Source organism: Micropterus salmoides, unplaced genomic scaffold, assembly GCF_014851395.1.
Source record: "Micropterus salmoides isolate LMB-PRFRI ecotype aquatic unplaced genomic scaffold, ASM1485139v1 Ms_hic_scaffold_1993, whole genome shotgun sequence".
In the NCBI taxonomy this organism is placed as follows: Eukaryota; Metazoa; Chordata; class Actinopteri; order Centrarchiformes; family Centrarchidae; genus Micropterus; species Micropterus salmoides.
This window is the reverse complement of record NW_024041143.1, coordinates 9,282-22,036: the sequence shown is the minus strand read 5'-3', so window position 1 is coordinate 22,036 and position 12,755 is coordinate 9,282. Positions and strand designations below refer to the sequence as shown.

Genomic DNA, 12,755 nt, shown 5'->3' with positions numbered 1-12,755 from the left:
TTGAAAATGTGTTGAAATTGTGTTTATTGTTCTATGTTGCTGCAGAACAGGAACCTGCTGTAAACCAGTTTTTAAACTGAGTCAGGCCCGTTTACTGTAACTAAATTGTTGCTCTTAAACTTTTCCTTTTTTGAGCAGCCTGTTAATAAGGAATTTCAGTAATCCAGCCTAGAAATAACAAATGCATGGACTAGTTTTTCTGCATCATTTTTAGACAGGATGTTCCTGATTTTTGCAATATTACGTAGGTGAAAAAAGGCGTTCCTTGAAATTTGCTTAATGTGAGATTTAAACGACATGTCCTGATTAAAGATAACTCCAAGATTCGTCACAGTGGTGCTGGAGGCCAGGGCGATGCCATCAAGGGAATCTATATCTTTAGATAATGCGTCACGGAGGTGCTTGGGCCCCAGAACAATAACTTCAGTTTATCTGAGTTTAACATTAGAAAATTACAGGTCATCCAGGTTTTAACATCCTGAAGGCACATTTGAAGTTTAGCTAACTGATGAGTTTCATCTGGCTTGATCGATAGATATAACTGAGTATCATCTGCATAACAGTGAAAGTTTATGGAATGTTTCCTGATAATAGGAAGCATATACTGTATAAAGTGAAGAGGATTGGTCCGAGCACAGATCCTTGTGGAACTAACTAACTTTGGTGTGCATGGAGGACTCATTGTTAACATGTGCAAACTGAAATCGATCTTATAAATAGGAGTCCAGTCTTTGTAATACGATCTGATGGTCAATGGTATCAAAAGCAGCACTAAGGTCTAATAAAACCAGTACAGAGACAAGTCCTTTGTCTGATGCACTTAGGAGGTCATTAGTAATTTTCACCAGTGCTGTCTTTGTGCTATGATGAACTCTAAATCCTGACTGAAAATCCTCAAATAAACTATTTCTATGTAGAAAGTCACACAGCTGTTTGGCAACTGCTTTCTCAAGGATCTTAGAGAGAAATTGAAGGTTAGATATAGGTCTATATTTGGCTAAAACATCTGGATCAAGGTTGGGCTTTTTCAGAAGAGGTTTAATTACAGCTACTTTAAAGTACTGTGGTACATTGCCTGTTGATAAAGATAGATTGATCATATCTAGTAGAGAAGTGCTGATTTAGGGTAAACTTCTTGGAGCAGCCTAGTCGGGATGGGGTCTAAGAGGCAGGTTGATGGTCTAGATGAAGAAGTTAGTTGGTAAAGATTGAGTTGATAGTTAGAATTTTATCATTAAAGAAGCTCATGAAGTCGTAACTACTGAGAGCTATGGGAATACATGGCTCAATAGAGCTGTGACTCTCTGTCAGCCAGGCTACAGTGCTGAAAAGAAACCTGAGGTTGTTCCTATTTTCCTCTATTAATGACGAGTAGTACGCTGCTCTGGCATTACGGAGGGCCTTCCTATAAGTTTTAAGACTATCTTGCCAAATTAAACGAGAATTTTCCAGTTTGGTGGAACGCCAATTCCTCTCAAGTTTCCGCGATATTTGCTTTAATTTGCAAGTTTCAGTATTATACCATGGAACCAACCGTCTTTGTTTTATTATTTCTTTTTTAGAGGGGCAACAGAGTTGAGTGTCATTCGCAGCGAGCCTGCAGCACTATCAACAAGATGATCGATTTGGGAGGGACTGAAATTAGCATCCTCCGTTACTAGAAATCAGCATTGACTGTATAACTGTCAAAAGTCATACACGAATGATTAGAAACTAAGTCAGACACATGCACCAAGCAAGCTCAGCAATCTGGGTTTAAATGCAAATACAAAAACACTCTGCAACTGGATATTGGACTTCCTCACAAACAGACCCCAGTCAGTTCGGATTGGTGGACACACCTCCTCCACTCTTGGAGTTCCTATCACTCCATCATGGCCTATGGCCCTTGGGGGATTCAGGGTCTTATGGTTAGGTGGGCAAAGCTCCACCAGAGGCCAGCAGTCCTTTGATTGGGCTATGTCTCACTAAGACATTAGATGGCCAAATTGTGAGAAGTAACAAAGTCATCAAGAATCAAAGATTTGTCTGACAGTGAGACACTTATCAAGTTCTTAAAGGGTCATTTCAGTATTTTTAAACATTGGCCCTAATTCACATATGTTGGTGTGTAAATTACTTGTAGGTACAAAAGGTTTTGAATCAGTGCAGTAGATGCTTCAGCCGGCAGCTGGGCGATTGCCCCTGTTAAAATGACGTCCACAAAAGTGCTTCTTTTTATCATTGACAGGCTCAGACTGTTATACCAGGGGAAGCAGCACTCCAGAGACGATGTGCGCATTTACGCACGAGCCGCAGCAACATAAATTAATAATTAAAAATCTCCTGCCACACCAACAGGATCAGAGGTGGAAAGTAACGAATTACAATTACTCACGTTACTTGAATTGAGTAGCTTTTTGTGTACTTGTACTTTTTGAAGAAGTTTTTTAAATCTGTAATTTTTCTTTTACTTAAGTATGTTATGTTTAAAGTATTGTACTTTGCTACATTTTCAATCATATCCGTTACTGAGTAAAAAATGTGCAAGGAAAAACTTGCAACTTTGGCTTCAAGTGCAACAGAACAACAGCTTTATCATGCAGTGTAAGCTGTGAAAAAATGCTGTATTAACTTTCTGCTAATGCAAATTGAACATTTCCTGCAATGTGGCTACGCAACAAGACAACCGTCATTTTCAGCAGTTTACTGACAGCGGACCAGTTTGAAATATTGCAGTGAGTAATACAACAGTCAGCAGCAGACACAGAGAGCTGTTAGATAACGAGCTGCATGCAGACAGGCTGCACACCTACACCTTCTCAGCCAGGTAACCAACTCCTTTCACTTTCGCTGTTTGCAGCTGTGTGCAGCATAAAGTCAGATCATGACTGCTCACATAATTATGGAAAATACCTATAACTGCCTGACAGTAGTTTGTTTAGCTGGCCCAGACGTCTGTGCCCTGTGGTATCAAAAGGCATCTGCTGTTACCACCAGTCACTATAGGTGTCTCATGCACAATAACGGGCAGCTGCATAATAGCGCCAAAACCGGTTGATTAAATCAGACTTACATTTACAATTACAGATTTTAGCCATCATTCCTCAGTGAACTCCTTGGCTGCGCATTTTCTAGTTAAGTAGGCCTGTTTAGTATAGCTATGTAGATTTATCATTATGGATTTAGGCCTACCATGTTTTTAAGGAGTCTGTTCACACTGATATAAGCTAATAAAAACATTCATTTTGCGAAAGTTGAAAATATTAAACAGTAATATGGCAATTGAAAGTCCGGCCCCCACAGTGTCTGCTTAGAACTAATGTAGCTGAAGACCCCTGATGCATCATGAGAAAGCTAGTGCAGTGAAAATCATCCAAGATCAAATGTGGACACTCATGTGCATCAGTCTCCACAATGGACTGTGAAGGGGCTTAAAATTCAAGATGCTTTGCTCCTAATAGCCAAAAGACATCACTGCATGACAATATTGGTTGGCATTAGCAACCTGCTGGTAACTAGTTATTTATTCTACTAATGCTTATGATATCCCATTAAAATGACCACCTGTTTGAATGTAAATAGGGATATGACTTCATACAGTTCAGTGTTTCCCATTTTCCCAGTCCAGTGCGGCCCGCCAAAGTCTTTGGGCTACTTTTTACTTTTACTTAGGTAGATTTGTATAACAGTAACTTTACTTGTACTTAAGTAAAAGTACATCAAAGTACTTTTACTTGAGTAGAATATTTTTGTACTCTTTCCACCTCTGGCCAGACTCTAATGTTAATTCATGTTCTGTGTTCTTCTACACATCCAAAAGCTCTCACACACAGTCCAGGATCATACAGATCATTGCAGTAAAGCAACCGTCGTCCTGATCTATCCTGAGCGCCGTCTGAGCGTCTAAACATGGATTATAGAAGCTAAAAATTTAATTTGTCCCACGATATTTGCTGTGACATTACTGCACGGATGGAAACATTTAAATGACTGGCAGCAGCACTGTCAAAAATAGGGTTTCTTCTAATGCACTTCTATTCTTTCTGTACTTGTGTGTGTGTGTGTGTGTTTGTGTGCAGGAGCATAGGACTGGGGGGACAAAGGGGAATGAGTATGCACACCCACTCACTACTCACCTAAAGTACTTGACAGTGTATGTGTATTTTGATGCCTTAGTAGTCCAGAATAGGGTGGTTTTAAAGTCCAGAGATATCCAGTGTACTTCCTCTGCAGCCGGCACAAAGTTCTTATCTATGAATACAATATAACACAGCATTATATTCCACTCATCCTTGATGTCTGAATATTCTCCATTCCTGTTTCAGTTTTTTCAATGAGTGATCGTAATGTATAAACAAAACATACATCAGTTTTGATAAATCAGCTGGAGAAAAACTTTGACAATCACATCCTCATCCTTTTCTTTCTCATAAACAAAAGTGAGCAAAGCTGAATATGAGCCAAAGGTAAGAGGTTCCTTAATAGTAAATAGTAATGATTTTTATAGAGTTTGAGATACTGTACGTCCAGCAATATTCTTGTAACATTCCATTAGGTTCACATTGAGTTAAAAACAACATCTAAAGAATGTTGTGAGACATTTTGTTTGCTACATTAGTAGGACCAACATTCCATCTGTCATGATTAGGTAAATAGCGTCATGGAACATTTACTGATTCCACCTGCATGTTTTTTAAAATATTTTTTGTCTTTATTTGATAGAACAGCTGAAGAGAGACAGGAAATGTGGGAGAGAGACGTGACCTAACCGGCGCCCCACACCTGCATGTTTTAAATACTTCCCCTCCACAGAACAACTGGAGAATGTTACAACTGTGCAAAGTTATTGTTGCATCAATCGCATGAATATCCTCCCTTTGTAAACATAATTACTACATGAACATTTACCAATATACACTACCGTTCAAAAGTTTGGGGTCACCCAAACAATTTTGTGTTTTCCTGAAAAGTCACACTTATTCACCACCATACGTTGTGAAATGAATAGAAAATGGAGTCAAGACATTGACAAGGTTAGAAATAATGATTTGTATTTGAAATAAGATCTTTTTTACATCAAACTTTGCTTTCGTCAAAGAATCCTCCATTTGCAGCAATTACAGCATTGCAGACCTTTGGCATTCTAGCTGTTAATTTGTTGAGGTAATCTGGAGAAATTGCACCCCACGCTTCCAGAAGCAGCTCCCACAAGTTGGATTGGTTGGATGGGCACTTCTTGCGTACCATACGGTCAAGCTGCTCCCACAACAGCTCAATGGGGTTCAGATCTGGTGACTGCGCTGGCCACTCCATTACCGATAGAATACCAGCTGCCTGCTTCTGCTCTAAATAGTTCTTGCACAATTTGGAGGTGTGTTTAGGGTCATTGTCCTGTTGTAGGATGAAATTGGCTCCAATCAAGCGCTGTCCACTGGGTATGGCATGGTGTTGCAAAATGGAGTGATAGCCTTCCTTATTCAGAATCCCTTTTACCCTGTACAAATCTCCCACCTTACCAGCACCAAAGCAACCCCAGACCATCATATTACCTCCACCATGCTTAACAGATGGCGTCAGGCATTCTTCCAGCATCTTTTCATTTGTTCTGCGTCTCACAAACGTTCTTCTTTGTGATCCAAACACCTCAAACTTGGATTCATCCGTCCACAACACTTTTTTCCAGTCTTCCTCTGTCCAATGTCTGTGTTCTTTTGCCCATCTTAATCTTTTTCTTTTATTGGCCAGTCTCAGATATGGCTTTTTCTTTGCCACTCTGCCCTGAAGCCCAGAATCCCGCAGCCGCCTCTTCACTGTAGATGTTGACACTGGTGTTTTGCGGGTACTATTTAATGAAGATGCCAGTTGGGGACCTGTGAGGCGTCTGTTTCTCAAACTAGAGACTCTAATGTACTTATCTTCTTGCTCAGTTGTGCAACGCGGCCTCCCACTTCTTTTTCTACTCTGGTTAGAGCCTGTTTGTGCTGTCCTCTGAAGGGAGTAGTACACACCGTTGTAGGAAATCTTCAATTTCTTAGCAATGTCTCGCATGGAATAGCCTTCATTTCTAAGAACAAGAATAGACTGTCGAGTTTCAGATGAAAGTTCTGTTTTTCTGGCCATTTTGAGCGTTTAATTGACCCCACAAATGTGATGCTCCAGAAACTCAATCTGCTCAAAGGAAGGTCAGTTTTGTAGCTTCTGTAACGACCTAAACTGTTTTCAGATGTGTGAACATGATTGCACAAGGGTTTTCTAATCATCAATTAGCCTTCTGAGCCAATGAGCAAACACATTGTACCATTAGAACACTGGAGTGATAGTTGCTGGAAATGGGCCTCTATACACCTATGTAGATATTGCACCAAAAACCAGACATTTGCAGCTAGAATAGTCATTTACCACATTAGCAATGTATAGAGTGTATTTCTTCAAAGTTAAGACTAGTTTAAAGTTATCTTCATTGAAAAGTACAGTGCTTTTCCTTCAAAAATAAGGACATTTCAATGTGACCCCAAACTTTTGAACGGTAGTGTACATGCATACATTTCTAGTATAGATAGTATATATGTATCCTTATCTACATTGTGTATCCGTCTGATTCTTTCCCTGCAACAGTAAATAGGCTACTACTTATATGCAACAATGGGGGTTGTGCCAAGGAGTGACCAGTGGTGGCCATGGCAACAGAGACTAAGGTCTGACCATCACACAATGACCAACACAATGGAGATGAATGAATACACACTGAGACTGTGCACAGTGAGGTCTGTGTAAATTCCAATTACCTCCACTGTATTGGTGTGGAGGCAGAAATCTCACAGGCAAGTATTTCAAAAGCTGGATGAATAAAAGCAAAGCTTTATAGCGCAGATGACTCGCCTGAGCCAGGCCCACCTCTGCCTGTGTCTGTGTTAAGTGTGCAAAAAAACAGTTTCTGTGACAAAAGTGAGGAGCGGATTGGGTCAGATGTGCGACCAGGCTGGGCCAGTTAGACCTGATCCCCACCTTCACCAGCTTTATGAACTTTGTCAAAAAATACGCCATTAGCTTTCCACTATAGTCAATAAGTTTGCAGTCAAAAACTTCTCTGGAGATGGTCAAGAGTCGGTGCAAAAGAGTTTATTCCAAAACAGGACAAATAAACCCGTACAACATCCCAGCAGGCCGGAGGATGAAGTCAATCCTATGGTCTGCAGACGCCTTATATATCCATTCTGGGCTGGTGTGCCCACTCCTTTCTTTATGGTGAATTTCTTATCCTCTGCTTTTATGCTACTTACACGTATTGTTTTACCAATTAACAACGTTTTCCAGCTATCATTCATCATTCTGTGTTGTTGACTTTCTATATTTTTACATTACAGGATAAGAAATTCCTCATTTACATTTCAACTCAAATCTCACTGTTTTTTCAAAAGTTATGCATGCATAATCTGACACACAGTTATATTTCTTAAAAAATTACTACAAGAATAACATATGTAGTGCTGTGCCTTTCATTAATGCTTGGTTTCTTACAGTAATAGTTATGCTGGCTGTTTTCTACTTTCTGCTTATCATCATTTGTTCATCCACTTTCTGCCTCAGAAGCTCAACCTTTCTGCCATGCGAAGCTAGCAAATGCTCCTTCAGCAAGTTCACCCAATGCTCACATGGTGCTATAAGCAAGTTCACTCAAAGCTCACACAGGCTATAAGCATCAGAGGTTGGAAGTTGACAATCAACCCCTTAATCAGTAATTAAGCATGTAGTCCTAGTTGGTAATTAAACATGTAGTCTTAATATCAGCAGACTAACACATCAGCAGTTCATCATGTAGTCATAAATCTACAGTAGATAACAGTTGAACAAGGCGTGCATAGTCTCAGTGTCTGCAGTCAATGCTCCCACTCAGGGATCTTAACCACAGTGAGCTTGTTACTGCATTCATGACTACAGTACAGCACTTTTAAGTAAAGACAAGACACATCTAGGTGAAAACAAAGTGATTAAGAATGATTAATACTAATTAAGGATAACAGAATGATTAAAAATGATGAATTAAGAATGATTATTTATTAATACTGATTAAATTTTGCTGGTGTTTTTGATGATGTCTTGCTGTGCTCATTCTGTTCCCAGAGCACACGTGCCTGCTTACACACACAACCATGTGCTACTGCCTGTGGGCAGTTAGATACAAAAAGGAGCACACACACACTCAGAGCTATAGAGTTTTAACACTATGATCTTAACTTTACACTATAAAATAACACTTTAAATGATGACAATGTAGACCACCGTAGACCACCATCGCTCTAGTAATTAATGATAACAATTTAGGCTATAATGCTCTAAAATTCACAACAGCGGTCTCTGGCTGGCTACCACACAAAACTGTCTCGCTGCTGGAATGTTGTATATAGTCTTTTCTCATTTGTATGCCATGCCTGCTAGCAGTATTTTATTTTTATTGTCAAGCCATATAGTAATAATTGATTATTATTGTTTCTATGTTTGTCTATGTGTTTCACAATTATTTATCTTTAAGTTCAGTTTTTATGGATCAATAACAATCATAAATCCTTTTTAATATTTCTAATCTCAATCTAATGGGAATGTTGGGACATGTTACATAAATTATCTATCTATCTAGTGGTCTTACCTGCAGTAGTAATGATCCAAACAGATAGACAGACTCCCAGATAAAGCACAGTTTTCAGAGATGCCATGGTAACACAACCCAAAATCCTTTCTGCTTCAGTCGTTGATCTTGTTTAAACTATCTGAACACAGGAAAAGTAGATACAATTTTCTCTGGGTAGAAGCTGCTCAGAGTGTGGGAGCTAGGGGACTGTTCAGGGTTCCGCCTGCTGATCCCTCCCACATGACTGCCTGCTGATGTAGGATTGGACAACACTTTGCTCAGTTTTAACTCCTCCTTTTACCAAAACACAGATGAAAAACATGAATGTCCTTGGGCTGACACATAGCGCCCCTTGAAAACTTGGAAATTGTCCCTGACTGTGCAGTGTGTAAACTAAGAGAGAAACATGGGTCATTTGTTAGTAGTACCTACACCCACCCTGACAAGAACCAAATAGTTGGATCTTTCTTTGCAGGAAGGAGATTCTCAGCAACAGGCAGCTCATGTACTCAGCAAACAGCTTGATACCCTGTTGCCTTGATGGCTGATAGACTTTGTCCCAAGTAATCCAGTTAAGTAGTGGCTTTTAGCTCACCAGGAAACCAGATATGGCACACCAATACCTATACCAATAGTTAAGAATTTAAATGAATGTAAATGCTCCGTACTTGTTTAGCGCCTTTCTAGTCTTTTCGACCACTCAAAGCGCTTTTACACTACATCTGCATTCACCAGTCATACACTGAGCCTAAGTGCTCAAACGGAAACTAACATTCACACTCACTCATACACTGGCGGAATAGCCGCCAGGGGCAATTCGGGGTTCAGTATCTTGCCCAAGGACACTTCGACACGCAACTAGGGGGAGCCAGGGATTGAACCGCCGACCTTCCGATTAACGGCCAACCCGCTCTAAATTAAATTTAATGAATCTCAGCAGATTGGAGGCTCTACCTCCTGAGCTGCGGTTGTGGCTCAGGAGGTAGAGCCTCCAATCTGCTGAGATTCATTAAATTTAAATTTCCAATTATTGATATACCTAATAAATACAGTTTTTGTTGACTGTTTTGGTACTATTAGTGTGGTAAAATTTCACAACTCTTAGTACAAAACTCCAAACTCATCACACTTAACCTAACCTGTAAAACAGCCAGTCTTAAATTCAATACATGCCATTGTGCATTCATGTAGATGGTAAACATCTCTCAACACAAGCCATTCATTTAAAATCTAAGTTTCTCATGAAAAGTCATAAGAAGAAATGGTTTAATCACCAAAACAGAACATAATGATATCTTTTCAGTTTAGTTTTAACTACCAATGAATTCAATAACAAACAATGGGAGATACATGTTTCAAAGTACTGAAATTAGTATGCTACAGTACTGTAAAAGACAGATTACACAGTTTTCACATTAGGCAATACACTTACATTGCCCAGCATTTACATAATCTTATCATTTCCATAATATCTATCCTATATGTAATCAAGTTGTGATCAATGAAGACATCCTCTACAATCAGTGATGCAAGAAACAAACTTTTACTGTATTTTACTACTATAACATATTATTATGGATGATAATCATGTAATGTATTTTACAGTATTTTATTGTACCTACTGTAATCATTGAAGTAGTTATTTGTGGCTCTTTTGTTAGAGCACTAAGCTACCAACACTAAGGTTGTAGGTTTGACTCCTACAGAGGTCACATACAATAAAATTCTCATACCTTAGGGTGATGATTCTGAAGTTTTGAATCTGAATATATCAAATGAAATAACAATACATACATGTATATTAAGCACATGTTTCAGCGATTATCAATTAGGAACAATTTGTTTTTTAACAATAGAGAAGAAAATCTTATCCAAAGTTATGCATTGCATACTTTGAATGAACATGATGTATTTCAATGTGAAACATGTCTTTCTACATGTTTTTGTTGTATCCAGTCAATGTCAGATGTAGATAGTTCTGAAAAAAGGTATTTTTTGATGATCATAGACGTCACTACATAGATCTGAAGTTAAAAGTTCCAAATCAGGCAGTGGGATGACAGGTACTGTGTGTGTATCACAGCCTGATGAATCTTCTTCCTCTGCTCTGTTGTTGCACAGAAACTATTATAGAGATCAGTAAGCCTCACTGTTGCACTGTTCCAGTAAGGTTTAATATAAACTACAGTGAACAGCTGTTTAAGGAAATTACAGAGACTTTTGAAATTATATTTTTGTGAACTATTTTTAAAGATTTTCTTTTTCTTTGGTACATAAATATGTGTGAAAATAAACTTTGACATGAACATTAGAAAAAACACCTTATCAGACCAGATTCAAGAGTTCTAAGATTTCCTCTCACTATTACATATGTTTTAAAGAACAGGAACTGAGCATTTAATTATCTTGTGGTTAACCCATTTCTACCATTTGTGGATAAGTAGGAGGGTAAGGATAACAACCAGCGCACGCATGTTAGCAGCATGGAATTTCTAACAACTCAATTTACCTGAATTTAACCTTATTTTCTAGTGACCTATTTCTTGGACCATGAATGGCAGCTGAGAATCTAAGAAAGTATTGAAAGCTCCGGTAGTCATGTTTTTAAAAATATTTCTGTAACAGTTAATTAAATGATGGACTGGCGACCAGTCCAGAGTACCCCACCTTTCGCCCGATGTCAGCTGGGATTGGCTCCAGCCCCCCACGACCCAGTACGCAGGATAAGCGGTTGACAATGGATGGATGGATGAATGGTGTAATATGAAAATGGTTAATCATAGAGAATAACCCACAGACAATTATCACCAACTCTGCAGTTTCCCTCTTGCTTTTCAGCCACTTTTAGCTCGTTTTGGTTTCCCTCAAACTCCACTCTCATCGACTGTCTTCCAGCAGCAGCACACAAAGGCTAAAGCAGAGCTAAATGAGTCATTATTGGACAAACACCACTCCACTCCGTGTCTGATGGATGTGTACTATGCAACTGTTTGCTAACTTGTTTCCAATGGTACATTTTTTAGGCATTAATATGTCAGTGTTGCGTTTGAAGCTTCTTCAGCTGACTCTAAATGGCAAAAAAAGAACTGAATGCAGCTTTAAACAGGCTCTAATGATTTTTATTTTGACATTGGGGCCATGTGGCATTGTGAAAGTTGCACCACAAAAGTAAGGTCACATTACAAATTCAGTATACAATCCACAAAAATATTACTGGTCCTCACTCAAAAGTGGCATTAACATAACATTTAATGGAAACTGCAATTTAATGCTGAGACAAAATAATATATAATGTACAGAAAATAACAATAATATAGTTACTGAAATTATTTTCAGTATGAAGTCTTTTATTTTGTTATGATCTTGATAATGAAATATCACATTATTGTCTTTTGATGTTTATTCATCCCATCAACATTAAAAAAAATTATGGCAACCCATTGCAATGCTTTTTTGCATTTACTATACAAACTTTGTTGTTGTACGTAACCAAATTCTCTCACATATTTGAAATGGCCATCTGTCCTCTATTAGCCCCCCTGGGACGGCAGAGCAGGGAAAGAAGCCAAGGAATGTGGACTGAAGAAAACTGAGCATACACTTGATAGACCCACAGCTAAAGCATTGGGTCTTTTGATTCTTGTGAGAATCAGTGACGCAGGTAATTTCATTTATTTAAAGTAATGGCATTTAGGTCGATCAGAGATCTGCTGTAAAAATTCTTTCTTTCCACATACAACAGCATTGAGCAACTGTGAGGGAACATTTCAGCAGCGTGTGTCATTTGGGGGGAAACCTCCTGGTAGCAATTAGAACCCATCTGACTGTTCTAGTTTGGGATTTGCCTCCACACATACACAGAAACTCAGAGAACACACAGAGACAGAATGACACAATGTGTTCATATTACTCAACTCGCTCTCTACACTAATACTATCTTTGCTTTGACATTTTGTAGGAAACCATGGCAATGGCAGCGCGTGTAGATGCAGCGACCAGAACTTTTTCTTCTCTTACTTTTACGGAAACATGTTTACCCATAGGAGAGCAAAATCCTAGATGAGATCTCATAGTTGTTTCCTTCTTTTCTCCTAGACACAAATGAGCTGCTTAATACCAAGGTAACACCAAAGGCCTTTTCTCCCAC

General features: G+C 38.9%; 1 protein-coding gene across 1 annotated transcript in view; it reads right to left on the bottom strand.

The window, feature by feature from the left end:
* Positions 1-8,815, bottom strand: part of LOC119911263 (tissue factor-like) — a 51,896-nt gene extending 43,081 nt beyond the window's left edge. Inside the window, exons 1-2 of the mRNA XM_038730076.1 lie at positions 8,627-8,815; positions 4,119-4,233 (exon numbers count right to left, since the gene is read on the bottom strand). Of these exons, the coding sequence (XP_038586004.1) occupies positions 4,119-4,233; positions 8,627-8,693 (182 nt within the window). The 5' untranslated portion in view covers positions 8,694-8,815. The remainder of the gene's footprint in view (positions 1-4,118; positions 4,234-8,626) is intronic.
* Between the last annotated feature and the right edge of the window lie 3,940 nt (positions 8,816-12,755).